Here is an 18,278-nt window from a genome sequence, read left to right on the forward strand (position 1 = left end):
TCTGCCTACAAAAGTTTCATCCATGGCAGTGCGGATTGATAATGGTTCTTACAAACAACCAATGTCACTAAATTGTAAATTTGATGTATTATTTACATATTGATTATAGGTCAAAATTTATGTGTTATAAAAGTGATGGACAAATTATATGTGTTTTCCTCTGTACTTTTTATATTTGATTGGAACTTATGGTTTTAAATGCTATATGTACATATGAAATTAAGACAGAGACAGTAAAAATGAAATTGTAAATATTTCATAATATTTGTTGGTAATCATAAAGTAAAGAGAACCCATTGGAAGTTGAATAATGTTCTAGAGACAAACAGGAATATATGATAATTTGCTAATGCAGTTCAGTAAAACATTTTAAAATGGTATTTTTGAACAGTTTGGAGGGAAAAATCAATTAGAATAATTAATTAAGGAATCCTTTAGATGGGTCATTAATCAATATATATTTAATTTACATTGTGGAAGATATCTGTTTACATAGTCACAAGTTCACTTTGTGACAATTATACATTTTGAGTATCAAAACTCATTCCTCTTTTTCAGGTCTTTTTATATAATTTTTTTTCTCTTTTCACAGACTGGCTCCCATGGATTGTGGTACAGGACAATACAGTTTAGCTAAGTCTACTAGTTGTACTAACTGTCCTGCTGGATACAAATGCCCAACTGCTAATGCACAGCCCATTCCTTGCACAGCAGGCACATATGCACTGGCTGGAGCAATGGCCTGCACAGGATGCCCAGCAGGAAAGGCCTGCCCATCAACTACAACCACAGCTACACAGTATGACTGCCCATCAGGTAAGAATTAAAGCCTGCTGTCTTTACAGCCAGGACAGATTGTGTCAATGAGGTACTGCAACTTCAGAAGTTTCAGTATGCACATAATATTTGCAAATTCTGCAAGGAAATTAAATCTGTGAAAATAAACATTGGACAGTATTAACAATTGTTTTTCAGAATATAGTTTAGTTGGCAAAGATACTTAATAAACTGTTTAATGAAAACTGACACTAAAATTAGGATTTGTCATAAATTAATTTTATATTTGCAAGGACAGTTTGATCCATCAGCTGTAATCAGTGATAATGTACTCATTTCTAATTTAGAGATAGGGCAATTGTTATTAATTAAATATAAGACTTTTAGATTATTTAAAAACAATTTAAAAATCAGAATTATTACATGACCACCTATATTGTCTGTCCATCTTTCCTTGTTTTTTTGTATCTGCAGAAAGTTTTTAATTTTACACCATTTTGATTCTCTTTGGGTAAGAGAGAAGCCTATTGATGTTTGGTTAAAAAGGTCAAAGGTGGCTGAAAGAATAAATCTGTTTTCTGCACAGTAACTTTACTTGCAGAACATGTACCTTGACCAAAGTTTGTGGTTGTCTTGCAGACCATGTACCTTGACCAAAGTTTGTTGTTGTCTTGCAGACCATGTACCTTGACCAAAGTTTGTTGTTGTCTTGCAGACCATGTACCTTGACCAAAGTTTGCAGTTGTCTTGCAGACCATGTACCTTGACCAAAGTTTGTTGTTGTCTTGCAGACCATGTACCTTGACCAAAGTTTGTTGTTGTCTTGCAGACCATGTACCTTGACCAAAGTTTGCAGTTGTCTTGCAGCCCATGTACCTTGACCAAAGTTTGCAGTTGTCTTGCAGACCATGTACCTTGACCAAAGTTTGTGGCTGTCTTGCAGCCCATGTACCTTGACCAAAGTTTGTTGTTGTCTTGCAGACCATGTACCTTGACCAAAGTTTGTGGTTGTCTTGCAGACGATGTACCTTGACCAAAGTTTGCAGTTGTCTTGCAGCCCATGTACCTTGACCAGAGTTTGTGGTTGTCTTGCAGACCATGTACCTTGACCAAAGTTTGTGGTTGTCTTGCAGACCATGTACCTTGACCAAAGTTTGTTGTTGTCTTGCAGACCATGTACCTTGACCAAAGTTTGTTGTTGTCTTGCAGACCATGTACCTTGACCAAAGTTTGCAGTTGTCTTGCAGACCATGTACCTTGACCAAAGTTTGTTGTTGTCTTGCAGACCATGTACCTTGACCAAAGTTTGTTGTTGTCTTGCAGACCATGTACCTTGACCAAAGTTTGCAGTTGTATTGCAGCCCATGTACCTTGACCAAAGTTTGCAGTTGTCTTGCAGCCCATGTACCTTGACCAAAGTTTGTTGTTGTCTTGCAGACCATGTACCTTGACCAAAGTTTGTGGTTGTCTTGCAGACCATGTACCTTGACCAAAGTTTGTTGTTGTCTTGCAGACCATGTACCTTGACCAAAATTTGTGGTTGTCTTGCAGACCATGTACCTTGACCAAAGCTTGTTGTTGTCTTGCAGCCCATGTACCTTGACCAAAGTTTGCAGTTGTCTTGCAGCCCATGTACCTTGACCAAAGTTTGTTGTTGTCTTGCAGCCCATGTACCTTGACCAAAGTTTGTTGTTGTCTTGCAGACCATGTACCTTGACCAAAGTTTGCAGTTGTCTTGCAGCCCATGTACCTTGACCAAAGTTTGTGGTTGTCTTGCAGACCATGTACCTTGACCAAAGTTTGTGGTTGTCTTGCAGACCATGTACCTTGATCAAAGTTTGTTGTTGTCTTGCAGCCCATGTACCTTGACCAAAGTTTGTTGTTGTCTTGCAGACCATGTACCTTGACCAATGTTTGCAGTTGTCTTGCAGCCCATGTACCTTGACCAGAGTTTGTTATTGTCTTGCAGACCATGCACCTTGACCAAAGTTTGTTGTTGTCTTGCAGACCATGTACCTTGACCAAAGTTTGTGGTTGTCTTGCAGCCCATGTACCTTGACCAAAGTTTGTTGTTGTCTTGCAGCCCATGTACCTTGACCAAAGTTTGTTGTTGTCTTGCAGACCATGTACCTTGACCAAAGTTTGTTGTTGTCTTGCAGACCATGTACCTTGACCAAAGTTTGTTGTTGTCTTGCAGCCCATGTACCTTGACCAAAGTTTGTGGTTGTCTTGCAGCCCATGTACCTTGACCAAAGTTTGTTGTTGTCTTGCAGCCCATGTACCTTGACCAAAGTTTGTTGTTGTCTTGCAGACCATGTACCTTGACCCAAGTTTGTGGTTGTCTTGCAGACCATGTACCTTGACCAAAGTTTGTTGTTGTCTTGCAGACCATGTACCTTGACCAATGTTTGCAGTTGTCTTGCAGCCCATGTACCTTGACCAGAGTTTGTTATTGTCTTGCAGACCATGCACCTTGACCAAAGTTTGTTGTTGTCTTGCAGACCATGTACCTTGACCAAAGTTTGTGGTTGTCTTGCAGCCCATGTACCTTGACCAAAGTTTGTTGTTGTCTTGCAGCCCATGTACCTTGACCAAAGTTTGTTGTTGTCTTGCAGACCATGTACCTTGACCAAAGTTTGTTGTTGTCTTGCAGACCATGTACCTTGACCAAAGTTTGTTGTTGTCTTGCAGCCCATGTACCTTGACCAAAGTTTGTGATTGTCTTGCAGCCCATGTACCTTGACCAAAGTTTGTTGTTGTCTTGCAGCCCATGTACCTTGACCAAAGTTTGTTGTTGTCTTGCAGACCATGTACCTTGACCCAAGTTTGTGGTTGTCTTGCACATAGAGTAAGAACAAGCTGCATATATATTTTGTAGTCACAAGATGCAGGGTGATGGTATTTGAAACTCAATTGTTTTTATTGAGTTTTGGCAGAATAACTTTTGTGATGGAAACTTTTCTAGACAAACTTTATTGATGGCTTGCACTTAAGGTATAAAAGAAACATTTTGAGTTTTGGGGGCCTAAAGGTTAAAGGTTACAGTCACGGTTAGTCCAATATGAAAGTATCTTTCTACACATGAAGTTTGGTTAATGACAAGATCAAGGTCATTGAGTTTTATGAGTCATGTCCAAAGATGGGATACTTAGTGCCACATTGAGATTTATTGATCTATCAGATTTATAATCCTGTAATCTGTATGCAGCATCAATTGCAGTATTAAATAATATTGGTGATTTTTAGGTCAGAGAAATTACTTTTAAGGTTCATGTGAAAATCATACCCCTGTAAATGTTTACAGTCTTGATGACCTTGTTGATATAAAAATAGCATCTGTTGTAGTGTTCATTGTTTGAATCCAGATGGAGGCAGGTATGATCAACAGATTCTTAAGAAGCAGCTCTCCTAAAACTGCAATTCTATAATTAGTATTTCTTTAGTTTATACTATTTTGGTGTTCAGCTCTCCTAAAACTGCAATTCTGTAATTAGTATTGCTTTAGTTTATACTATTTTGGTGTTCAGCTCTCCTAAAACTGCAATTCTGTAATTAGTATTTCTTTAGTTTATACTATTTTGGTGTTCAGCTCTCCTAAAACTGCAATTCTATAATTAGTATTGCTTTAGTTTATACTATTTTGGTGTTCAGCTCTCCTCTAACCAGTTCATGCTCATCCAACAAAAGGGCTTTTGGTTCAATTAATTTATTTTTATGGGCAATATTTGTCTTGTTGTTTTGGTATGAATACCATTTTTGTCAGAACTTAAATCCATGGATTAGGGAAGGGATGCTGTTGTTCCCACAGGTAGATCTTTTTTTGCATAGAAACCATGAAACTGGTACCCTTGAAAACTGGTACCCCATGAAAAGTTCTAAATTCAACAATTGTATGTTTCAGGCACTTATTCAACTGGAAATCAGAGTAGCTGTATCACATGTACTGCTGGTTCTGCCTGCCCAAGCACCAACACCAACACCAAAGTGGCCTGCACTAGTGGAACATATGCTTATGCTGGATCTGTGAACTGTACAACTTGCCCTGCTGGAATGCAATGTCCTTCTGCAGATGGCAGCCAAAATGCTCCTTGTATTGAGGGATACTACTCAGTGGGGAGCCAAGCAACATGTACAGAGTGCTCGGCTGGTAAGGCCTGTCCTAATACAAATAGCGCTGCCAGCATAACATGTGATGCTGGAACATATTCTGTTGCTGGTCAGACTTCATGTACAATTTGTCCTAGAGGATATGCATGTCCAAGCGCATCATCAGCTACAATGACAGCATGTGTTGCAGGAACTTACAGTGAAGGAGGTAGAGATGCATGTGTGGAATGTTTAGCTGGTTATTCTTGTCCATCAATATATGATAACTACATTACAGTTTGTGCTGCAGGCACATATTCACTTGCGAAAGCTACTGCTTGTACAACATGTGAGGCTGGAAAGCAATGTCCCTCCAATAATATTGCAGGATCTGCATGTGCTGATGGGTACTACAGTCCTGGTGGACTCACAGCATGCCTTAGGTGCCCAGCAGGATACTATTGTGCAGACAGTAAACAGGATCCAGTGATATGTGCAGAAGGAACATACAGTACAGGTGGGGTAATTGCCTGCACAGTTTGCGATAAGGGATATGCCTGTCCCGAGGGAAGCACTCAGAAGGATCCACCATCTGCTAAATGCTCACTTGGATACTACTGTACAGATGGGAAAACACAGACGCCTTGTGCTAAAGGCACTTATGGGGATGCCCTTGGATTTGTTCAAGCATCTGACTGTAAAGCCTGTCCTCAGGGTTACTATTGTCCAGAAGGAACTGCAGGAAACCCAGCTAGTGCTTTAACTACAGATACTCTGATCTGTCCAAGAGGTCACTATTGCCCACCTAGTACTGGTGATTACAAAAGCTATCCTTGCCCAGCTGGCACATACATCAATGAGTTAGGTGCCGTAAGTTCAACAGAATGCATGGTTTGCCCACCAGGGAGATACTGCCCAGCTGGAACTGACAATCCATTCTATGACAGCTACGAGTGTCCCAGAGGACATTATTGTGATGGTGGTGATGGGGCCCCAATCCCATGCCTTGCAGGACTGTACACAGAGGAGGGAGGCACCACAGGGCTGCAATTCTGCAAGGAATGCCCAGCAGGGCATTACTGTGTATCTGGAACTCCCACGCCCACACCATGTTCACCTGGCACCTACAACCCTGATACTCAGAAGAGAAATGTCAGTGACTGTTTAGCATGTACATCTGGGAAGGCTTGTACAAAGCTTGGCCTTACAAAGCCAGATTCTGCCTGCTCACCTGGTTACTATTGCCCTGGGGGCAACTATGCTGCTGGACAAGCTGGATATGAATGCCCAGCAGGGACATATACCAACTACAGGAATCTGACATCAGCAGACCAGTGTGATAAATGCCCACAGCAGTTTGCCTGTCCAGCTCCAACAGGGGGTGTACAGAACCCACCAAAGGAATGTGCAAAAGGCCATTACTGTCCAACAGGCACAGGATCAGTAACTCAGTACCCTTGTCCAGCAGGAACGTATACCAATTTGACCAACCTGTACCGAGTGGAGGATTGTACAACTTGTACCAGGGGTTTCTACTGCCTGGAGGGAACAACATATCCAAACCTAGTCTGTCCACAAGGCTATTGGTGTCCAGATGGTAAGCATATTCTTCATTTTGTGTCCTGGTAGCACTTTGCAAAATAATGAATTCAGGAAGCTAATTTAGATGTCAAATATTTAATGCCATTAGTCCAAATGCAAACATGTAATTGGTCTATATAGCCTGGCATCTAACAACATAAGTTAATTTTGTTTGTTATTAGGGAGAAAGATGTAAACTGATAACTCTTTTTCCTTTTTAGTTGATATTATAATCTGTAATTGACAGCAGACCAGAATTGAAAGAGTTGGTTGGCTGGTTGCTTGTTTTCGTCTCAAGGTCCTTTTGTCACATTATTGCATGCAGATGAAATGAAAGCTAAGTGGCTTTCCCAAGGACATAATCATTAGAGGTGTTCTGTATTACCTGTATTTTTTTTCTTCTGGTGGTACATTTTCACTGTAATAGTACTTTGGAATGTTTCTGTCATCAAGGAGTGTATAGAAATTCCTTAGGAATCTTGTTATGAATTGAATCAACAGCATATTTTCATTTTTCATGATAAAATTGTTAATTTTGCAGAACAATTGTATTTGTCACGAATTAATTTTGATTATTATATTTATGATCTTTTACCAGTAATCATATATTTGACATGTGTCATGTATGCCAGTGTAGTGGCCAAATGGGATATTCAGGCCAAATCCCAATTTATAGACTAAGTATGATTTTTAAAAAATAAAATGTCATTGTTCAAATAGTTATTTACCTGTGTATGTTAATATGCTAAGTACATGTGTCCTTTGATTTTCAGGAGAACATTTGTTTTCTGTTTTAATTTTAGACAATTTCCCAAGTTCACTAAATATTTTCTTATTGGTTGAGTAAGTGTGTTTTATGTTTACTGACCCTCTCTGACAAATCATATCAGTACTGTAGCTAGTCATTTGTAGGCTTCAATGTGAAGACTTCCCATTTTATCAACATGCTCTCTGATGTCAAGCACAGGGTGTCAGCTGTAGTGTAAGTTTAAGGATCCCACTTTAGTCAAGTTTTTAGCTAACAACTTATTATTCAACAATTAGCATACACATAGCAAATTCACTTTTATGAGGTACTGGCCATTCATTTTTGGAGGGGAGGGCCATGATTTTCTTTTGAGCATAGATATTTTATTTTATTTTATCTCATGATTATTTTTTGCAAATAATGTAATTGATATAATACGATGTTATTTTGGTATAAATCAATGTAGGATATTTTCCAGCTATTGACAGATGAAAATTTAAAAGTGTTAGGCTCCTGCTCCAAACATTAAATTGTTAACCCCTAATATAATTGCAGCATGCCATGGTATGTATTATAGTATATTCAGAAATACCACAGTAGACAATTGTTCACAGTACCCATCTCTAATAATCACATAACTTTCCCATGCTTGCCCTGGCAGTTATTGAACCCATGATTCTTGTATTACAAGTATTATGCTCTACCAAATGAGCTGTCATGACTGCCCTTAATAGGTGGAAACCAGAATGACAGTAGTTTGAATTGGCAGGATTAAAAGTAGGTGTTAAATGTAAATAACAAAATGTCAGAAAGTGAAACCTTTCATAAAGGACACCTCCAAGTTAAGGTAGTTGTGTACAGCAGGCACAGTCCTAACAAATAAACTGTTACTTTGTCTTTTATATGAAGGAAGCCAGGCAGAGGGCACTTGATATTGTCTTGAGTCTTTCTTTCTTTTTGTTAAATATGAATTTATGCTAAAGAAAATTCATTTTTTTCATATAGGTACTCCCACATCTGTAAGTTATCCATGCCATGCTGGATCATACAATGATAAAACTGGACTTACTGCCTGGGAACAATGTAAAGACTGTCCAGAGGGGTACTATTGTCCTCAGGCCTCTGTGAATCCCACCTCATGTCCACCGTAAGTGGTTCAAAATGACCAAGTTATTTATTTGTTAGTCAGTGCAACAAGAAGGTTACAATGACAAAGGAAATAATCAGAGTTAGACATTATCATGAGTAGATATATGTTGTGATGACCAAGGTAATTCCTATGTTAGTAAGGATACAAAGACTAAATACATGGTTGCAACATCTAGCATGGGTCACATGTAGCCAGATAACTAGCAATGTTTCATATACAACTTTCTTTTCAAAGATTACATCTTTGGTGATGATGATTTTGAGGACATTGACATAAAATAAATGACGATGATGGTGGTGACAATGACAATGACAAAAGTGAAAATGTCAACAATGATTATGTTGATTTCAATAATGAGAATTCTGTTTTAATTTCAGTGGGACCTACAATCAAGACATCAAGGGTGAGAGTTTGTTGAACTGCCTAGACTGCCCGGCTGGGTACTATTGCCCTGGTACTAACAACACTGACCCACTTGTCTGTGAGAAAGGAAACTACTCTGACACTAAAGCAGCTGATTGCATAACTTGTGAAGCTGGCTACTATTGTGACCAGAATGCCACCAGCAAATCCTTCATGTTCTCAAGTCGCATTTGCCCTGCAGGAGTCGAATGTCCACCTGGCATGGTAAGAGCCCCAGACCTTACTCTAGACAAGTGCCGAAAGGGCCACTACTGCCCACGTGGAAATGTTAACCCTTATCCAGTCCCCTGTCCAATTGGAACATTCAGTGGGGAATATGGACTGGTCCAAGTTTCAGAATGTGAGAAGTGTACTCCTGGAACGTATTGTAATACAACAGGGCTTGTAAAACCAGCAGGCAACTGTCCAGGAGGTTATTATTGCCCCCTTGGAACTGGACCTGCAGACAGCTACCCCTGTCCAATTGGATTCTATCGCAATGGATCAGCCAAAGAATCATTCCAGGATTGTGCAGAATGTATATCTGGTTACTACTGTAATGTTGAAGGACTTGCTGACCCAATAACTTGTCCCAGAGGTAAGATTTTTTAAAAACTTGTCCCAGAGGTTAGACTTTTTAAGAAATATTGAAGGATTTTGTATACCTCTATGACCAGCAAAGGAAATAGAGTGATTTTGGTTATCAACATGTTTCTACATTTGTTTTTTCCTCTCAAAATCTTGGGATGACCTAATCTGTCGCAGTAGATTACATTTTTGATATTTTGTTAATTATTTGACGTTATATGAAAACAAAAGCAAATCTGATTCAGCAGTTCATCACAGCAGGTTTATCATTGTTATGAAGGAAGTAAGGGGAAATATCTTCAAAAAGACACACATAGAGTGTGATTATATTTCTTGATAAAGATTAATTTCCATGTCTGAAATGTATGGGAGTTTCTATTTGTTTGTTTTAGCTTACAAAGTGTTCATTTTTTTTGCTGCAGGTAAAACTTTTGTAATCATACATGCAATCAAAAGCATCACAAGGCATGATGGGAAATCTTATATTTTTACTTGTGAAAATATAAGGATATAGTATTCAGATTAGAAATTATAGATTGAAATGAAAATTATTTCACCAGTAAGTTTTTATATTTCACACTTAAGTATATAATAAAACTGAATCTTATTGTATTTTATCATGACATATAAGTAAATATCACTCACAGGTGCAGGTAGATGATTTCCAGATGTGAAAAATATTTTATTAAAATGGTGGTAATAATGTTTTGCAGTGCAGTTTGCTGAGTAAATTTTTTCTTAATTAAAAGAAAAGAATTTCCAATATTGTTTTCAGAACTACCATACGAATTCATTATGAAATTAATCACCATTTCTGATAAATTACACTTGCTTGGGTCATGTGAACATTTTTCCTCAACTTTTTTCCATACATTACAGGCTATTATTGTGTTAGTGGCAGCACATACCCACAGCCATGTCCTCTTGGTTTCTATGGCAACTCAACTGGCCTACGACGAAGCACTGATTGTACCCCATGTCCTGGAGGTTATTACTGTGATGGTATTGGTCTTACACATCCAGCAGATGTATGTGATGAGGGCTTCTACTGCCGAGAAAAAGCATACACATCAGCACCACCAGATGGTCTTACAGGTGGGCTTTGTCCAGCAGGTGGATACTGCCCAGCAGGATCAGCTACAGCTACTTCTTGTCCAGTAGGCAAATACAGCAAGTCACCTGGGGCGAAAACAGAATATGACTGTATTCCATGTGATCCAGGTTACTACTGTGCAGGATCAAGTAGTACTGGGGCCTCTCAAAAGTGTGCAGCAGGATTTTATTGTACAGGTGGATCAGGTGTGCCCACTCAGTATGACACACCAGTTGGGCATTACACAAAAGATGGTGCCTTCAAACCTGAACCTTGCCCCAAAGGACAGTACCAGCCAGCTGTGCGATCTGCCTCTTGTCTGATATGTCCTCAAGGCTACTATTGCAATGGGACTGGAACAGTAGAACAAATTCTTTGCCCATCTGGGCACTATTGCCCTGAAGGTAGTGAGTATCCCACACCTTGCCCCCGAGGTACATTCCTTAAGGATGTGGGTAAATATAAAGTAGATCATTGCAATCCATGCACTTTGGGATACTACTGTGATTCCTATGGATTATCAAAGGAGAGTGGAAAATGCAGTGCAGGATATTATTGTTCTGGTGGATCCAATACCTCTTCTCCTATTGGAATGTCTTTTGGTGATGTTTGCCAGAAAGGTTACTACTGCCCCGAGGGCACAGGGAATTACATTGACTATCCTTGCCCCAATGGAACCTACTCCAATATGACGGGACTGCAGAGTGCTGACAACTGTACCCTGTGTATTCCTGGCTGGGCATGCAATGGCCAGGGCCTTCCACAGCCTAATGAGCTGTGTGCTGCAGGTTACTTCTGTAGAAAGGGTGCCAAGACAAATAAGCCCAGAGATGGTGGAGCTACAGGAGACCTTTGCACTGTTGGAAGCTTCTGCCCAGAAGGATCACGTATGATTGACAATAATTTTAATGTTTTGTTGAGTGTTTCTATCCAACTATAATCTAGAAAATTCACATCCATTTATTGATTTATATGTAGCAGGAAAATGTTAAATATGATTAAAACTTCTCATAATCAAAAATGCCAAGGAACAAATTAATTTAGTGGTTTTGAAGAGGTTTGGGCTTTATGAGGTTCACTTTTTTAAATCTGGGAATGAGATCTGATCGGGTATTGTCTCATAGATATCAGTACCTTTTTATATGCTGTAACAAAACCTCATCAGTTATCAAGTTTTAAAATAGATATCTGTGGTAATTAGTGTACATCAGTATGTGTTTATCTGTTGGATTGTTTCTTGTTCTGCCTGGACTTAGACTTGTAAGAAACCAGTTGCAGTTCACTTGCTCTGATTAAATTTTAGCTTAAAGATTTCAGTTTCAGTATCCAAATGACTGTGGTAGTTGGGACTGAAAAATTATTTTGATTTTTTGATGAGAGGGTTTTCAGTTTACTGAGTTAATGTTTTGTTGAAATTAAGGAAAATAATTCAGGACCAGAAACTTTGCTTTGGTTTCGGGGGATTTTGTTTTACTGAAATTTTAGTCTGACTTCATTTAGGAACAAGTGTTTGAAATGCATGCTACATTGCTTTTACCCATGCCACTATAGAGGTGGGGCTATATAAGAATCCACATGTATGTCTGTATGTCCATCCATCCATCTGTCCAGAACACAGTCTTTTCAGTGTAACTAGTCCTGTTTTTTTTCATGCTCATTGCCTGAAGATTTGGATCTCAACAAATCTCCAAGTTCCTATCAATTTATAAGAATTATTGCCTTTATCTGCTTGCAGGTGAATTTAGTGTATGATGGAATCTTGTGACTCCAACTAGTCTCACATTTTTCAGTGGCTCACCACAAAATTTTATAAAATGCTGTGGCATAATGTGAAGATGAATATATCACCATGAAACGATAAAACATTGTGGCATCATGTAACGATAAAACATTGTGGCATCATGTAACGATAAAACATTGCGGCATCATGTAACGATAAAACATTGTGGCATCATGTAACGATAAAACATTGTGGCATCATGTAACGATAAAACATTGTGGCATCATGTAAAGATAAAACATTGTGGCATCATGTAAAGATAAAACATTGTGGCATCATGTAAAGATAAAACATTGTGGCATCATGTAAAGATAAAACATTGTGGCATCATGTAACGATAAAACATTGTGGCATCATGTAAAGATGCACCCATACATAAATCAATTTGATGATGCAATTTTTATTGCACTTGTTTTGCTGTTGAATATAGCATATGACAATCTTGTGAAAGCAACTATTCTAACAACTCTTGGTGGATTGTTGTGAAACTTGGTTCATAATTATTATGTTGATCTGAAAATGCAAATATTGACAAGCACAGTGCTCCTGTGATTTTTGTTAAAGTGATATTGTGTTTTTTACTTGCACTGTTATGTACTGAAGAACATTGTGAATGCATCGTGTCTTGTAGGTTCCATGGGATTGCCTTCAAACTTGGGAATCTTATGATCATCAGTTGAGATGTACTTCTCGATAAATCACTGTACTTCTATTATTTTTGTTAGTTTTTTTGTTGCTCTTTTTGACTGGAAGTCAGAAGTTAAATTGGACAAAATCTTATGCTGTTCAATTTTTGCTACCGGTTAAGTGCTGTTGTCTATTTGGTGTTGCAGCTGAGTGCTATTGCCTATTTGCTGTTGCAGCTGAATGTTATTGGATATATTGTGTTGCAGCTGAATGCTGTTGTCTATTTGGTGTTGCAGCTGAATTGTATTGCCTACATGATGTTGTAGCTGAATGTTATTGCCTACATGATGTTGCAGCTGAATATTATTGTCTATTTGGTGTTGCAGCTGAATGCTAATGCAAATTTGGTGTTGCAGCTGAATGCTATTGCCTATTTGGTGTTGTAGCTGAATGTTATTGTCTATTTGGTATTGCAGCTGAATGTTATTGCCTAGTTGGTGTTGCTGCTGAGAGTTATTGCCTATTTGGTGTTGCAGATGAATGTTATTGTCTATCTGGTGTTGCAGCTGAATGTTATTGTCTATTTGGTATTGCAGCATAATGTTATTGTCTATTTGGTGTTGCAGCTGAATGTTATTGTCTATTTGGTATTGCAGCTGAATGTTATTGTCTATTTGGTATTGCAGCTGAATGTTATTGTCTATTTGGTATTGCAGCTGAATGTTATTGTCTATTTGGTATTGCAGCTGAATGTTATTGTCTATTTGGTGTTGCTGCTGAGTGATATTGCCTATTTGGTGTTGCAGCTGAATGTTATTGCCTATTTGGTATTGCAGCTGAATGCTATTGCCTACATGATGTTGCAGCTGAATGTTATTGCCTGTTTGGTGTTGCAGCTGAGTTATATTGCCTATTTAGTGTTGCAGCTGAATATTATTGCCTATTTGGTATTGCAGCTAAATGCTATTGCCTATTTGGTGTTGCTGCTGAATGTTATTGTCTGTTTGGTATTGCAGCTGAATGTTATTGCCTACATGATGTTGCAGCTGAATGTTATTGCCTATTTGGTGTTGCAGCTGAATGTTATTGCCTACATGATGTTGCAACTGAATGTTATTGCCTATTTGATGTTGCAGCTGAATGTTATTGCCTACATGATAATGCAGCTGAATGTTATTGGCTATATGGTGTTGCAGCAGTGTAAGATATAATCATCTTATCAGTGCAAATTTTTGAGCAGTTTTTGTTTTGGAATATGTGACTGCAACTACTGTTGCATTTTGCAGTGGATGGCTGTGAAACTTAGCACAAATTATAGTTATGATCAATGATTTGCAATGTACTTGCACTATTTTCAGATGAATTATAGATTTTTCAGGCTTCAGGCTCATATCTGTCATGGGGTGGGAGGTGGGAATATATTTACATGAACAAATAAGTTATATGTGTAATATTAAATATGGATTTCACATCAATCAAATTTGTGTGAAGTGATGTTGCTAACAGCCTGTTGTTCAACACTATATTGCTATGATTGTGTTGCTAATGAATTATTAAATTTGCACTGTTTGCACACTGATGAATGTACATGTCATGCATCAAACTTTCATCTTTGTGACCTACTTTTAGGATCCATTTAAATTTGTTTCAGAATTAAATATAGACTTTTGTATTAAAATATTTTCACTCATGACTGCTGAACTTGCTATGGGGGTTCTTCTTGGTATTAAAGTATGTTGCACACAAGAACTGAGTCATTTTGACCTCCTTTCCAGGGTATTCTGAGTATTGTTTAAAATGTATGTCTAGTCTTTTATACCAATGCCTTTTCACCTATTGCCACCAAAATTTCTAATAATAGCTAATATGCCAAAGCTGGGTCAAAGTAGCCTTTTTCTAAGGGTTTATTGAACAACCATGGAAAGGGATGTACTTTTTTTAAGCTCCTTCTCACCAGCCACTCAGTTTATTTCCAGTTACTAAATAAAGATAATTTTGTATTTAAATCTTTGAAGCCTAAATTATTATTATAATGTTATTAAATACTAAAAGACATCTTGTGTTCTAATTTTGTTCCTGTATCGTTTTAGCGGAGCCAATCAAATGTCTGGCAGGCAGCTTTATGAACACTACTGGATACAGTTACTGCTTTGACTGCCCACCAGGATATTATTGCAGTGGAGGTGATGAAGTTTGGAGATGTTCTAAGGGACATTACTGTCCAGGCAATACCACTTTAGCTCAGCCACCCTGTCCAGTGGGCACAATCAATACAGAGTTTGGTAAGATCAAAGATTCCCTTTCAGATTACTTGTCTCTTTTTTTCTTGCTGTTATTGGAAAAATACGGTATACAGATATCTAATAATGTTGCATATGTATAGCTGTGGGAAAATGTTAAGTAAATAAAAAGTGGGACAAAATTAATATTGTTACTTTAGAATGTCTAGAAAGTCTAATTTGCATATTGAGCATTCTGATTTTTTTATCATATTGAAAAAAAGATACATTCCATGAAACATCTTTCTCATTGTGTGTTGAAAACAAAATGAAATAAATTTCCACAAAGCAGCTATGTTACTGGTATCTGAAATCACGGTTTCTGTCAGACATGTTGGAGAGATCCTGAAATCACTGTATGTGTCATGTCAACTAGATCAATTTAAATGTTATGACTGGCACATAGAACATCACACTCAGACATTACTCATAGGATGTCTGAAATAGCATTTTATCAAATTTTCTTTGATTTGGTTATCTATTAAACTGTCAAATATGCACTTTGATTAGGTTATCCATTAAACTGTCAAATATGCACCTTTAATTTGGTTATCCATTAAACTATCAAATAAACACCTTTGATTTAGTTATCCTTTAAACTGTCAAATAAACACCTTTGATTAGGTTATCAATTAAACTGTCAAATATGCACCTTTAATTTGGTTATCCATTAAACTATCAAATAAACACCTTTGATTTAGTTATCCTTTAAACTGTCAAATAAACACCTTTGATTTGGTTTTCCATTAAACTGTCCAATAAACACCTTTGATTTGGTTATTCATTAAACTATTAAGTAAACACCTTTGATTTGGTTATCCATTAAACTGTCAAATAAACACCTTTGATTTGGTTATCCATTAAACTGTCATATAAACACCTTTGATTTAGTTATCCATTAAACTGTCAAATAAACACCTGTGATTTGGTTTTCCATTAAACTGTCAGATATGCACCTTTGATTTGGTTATTCATTAAACTATCAAATAAACACCTTTGATTTGGTTATCCATTAAACTGTCAAATAAACACCTTTGATTAAGTTATCCATTAAACTGTCAAATATGCACTTTTGATTTAGATATCCATTAAACTATCAAATAAACACCTATGATTTGGTTTTCCATTAAACTGTCAAATATGCACCTTTGATTTGGTTATCCATTAAACTGTCAAAATAAATGCCTTTGATTTGGTTATCCATTAAACTGTCATATAAACACCTTTGATTTAGTTATCCATTAAACTGTCAAATAAACACCTGTGATTTGGTTTTCCATTAAACTGTCAGATATGCACCTTTGATTTGGTTATTAATTAAACTATCAAATAAACACCTTTGATTTGGTTATCCATTAAACTGTCAAATAAAAAACCTTTGATTAGTTTATCCATTAAACTGTCAAATATGCACCTTTGATTTGGTTATCCATTAAACCATCAAATAAACACCTTTGATTTATTTATCCTTTAAACTATTAAATAAACACCTTTGATTTGGTTATCCATTAAACTGTCAAATATGCACCTTTGATTTAGTTATCCATTAAACTGTCAAATAAACACCTTTGATTTGGTTATTGATTAAACTATCAAGTAAACAGCTTTGATTTGGTTTTCCATTAAACTGTCAGATCTGCACCTTTGATTTAGTTATCCATTAAGCTGTCATATAAACACCTTTGATTTATTTGGTTATTCATTAAACTGTCAAGTAAACACCTTTGATTTGGTTATCCATTACAGATGTTTTTAAGATATTTTTGTTTAGCCAGATGCTTAGGTGTATAAAAGACATTGTTTTTGATTGGCTGTTTTGCATGTACAAGTGCAGAAGGGTGATTATTAGACTTTTATTTTCTTTCTGTTTTTTTCTTCTTATTAAATCCACAATTTTCAAATTTATCCTACTTTTGTAAGGGTTCATCTATCTTTGTGTTGTTTGGATCTGTCTGCTTTAGATCGAAGGTCAAAACTCTCAAATCTTGATTAGAGTCCAGTTTCAAAAATGTTAATTTTTTGCCAGGAAAAGTGGGTCTCAAAGTTTTGCTTGTTTAGCTGTATTTTTTTATGCAAGTAGATAGTCTACATTATTTGGTATCATGGTAAAACTAAATCTTTCTCCTTTTCTGTAATATCACCTGCTTTTTTTCGGTATCCTAAATGAAGTTTTTGTTAGAGAGTTTTGTAGTGCTGCATAATGCATGCATGTGGCATGCAGAGGTAATGAGGTAAAAAGTAAAAATCTTAGAAGGATAGCTAATAATGTTATGACTGAGTAGGCTTAATTCATAGGTGACTAGATCTAGTTTCACACATTGTTTTTTATATTGTGTAATCTCTGTTATAAGTGAGTGAGCTTTATATCATGGAATGTTCCAACAAGGCTGTGAAAAGTTGCTTTTTAAAGTTTAAAAATTGGAATAGCAATGATCGATAAAGAATTAAATAGGATCCATGATTATACATTCATTTTAATAGTGGTAGCAATACACTGATAGACTTTATATCAAGGGATGATGTTGATGTGGAATAAAATGAACCCAATAAACTTGATTTTATCTGGCATAATATTGTTGGAATTTATGGTATCTGGCAAATTTATGTTATCTGGCAAAATATTGTTAGAATATGTTGTCTGGAAAAATATTGTTAGAATTTATGTTGTCTGGCAAAATATTATTGGAATTTATGTTATCTGGCAAAATATTGTTGGAATTTGTTATCTGGCAAAATATTGTTGGAATTTATGTTATCTGGCAAAATATTGTTGGAATTTATGTTATCTGGCAAAATATTGTTCAAATTTTTGTTATCTGCCAAAATTTTGTTGGAATTTGGGCGAAAAATGTTCATGCATTCATGTACAGGCTTATTTGGGTTCACAATTACTAAACAGAATACATTACAGATCAATGACTAAATAATCTTTGCTTCTTTTATCTAAGAGTTACATAAGCATTATTGAATTTGAGGTTTGTTTTGGAAATATTTGAAAAGCACGGCCATAGGGTATTGACCATAAACTAAAATATGAACAAGAAGCTTAAGCAATTTAGTTTTAAAATTTATTTTATTTTTTATTAAAGAGAAATCTAATTCATAGAAACGGACTATGAGGCTGCTAAATATAGTACTAAAAATGCCAACTTTCCATGCTTAGTGTT

The 18,278-nt window shown here is 36.7% G+C and overlaps 1 protein-coding gene across 1 annotated transcript in view; it reads left to right on the top strand.

The window, feature by feature from the left end:
* LOC149802037 (uncharacterized) overlaps positions 1-18,278 on the top strand; it is a 316,208-nt gene that overhangs the window by 112,758 nt on the left and 185,172 nt on the right. The window contains exons 20-25 of the mRNA XM_089956881.1: positions 593-816; positions 4,679-6,460; positions 8,198-8,339; positions 8,720-9,342; positions 10,212-11,312; positions 14,923-15,114. Coding sequence (XP_089813007.1) covers positions 593-816; positions 4,679-6,460; positions 8,198-8,339; positions 8,720-9,342; positions 10,212-11,312; positions 14,923-15,114 — 4,064 coding nt within the window. The remainder of the gene's footprint in view (positions 1-592; positions 817-4,678; positions 6,461-8,197; positions 8,340-8,719; positions 9,343-10,211; positions 11,313-14,922; positions 15,115-18,278) is intronic.

Source organism: Sinohyriopsis cumingii, chromosome 4 (genome assembly GCF_028554795.1).
Source record: "Sinohyriopsis cumingii isolate HCF-2022 chromosome 4, ASM2855479v2, whole genome shotgun sequence".
NCBI classification, from domain to species: domain Eukaryota; kingdom Metazoa; phylum Mollusca; class Bivalvia; order Unionida; family Unionidae; genus Sinohyriopsis; species Sinohyriopsis cumingii.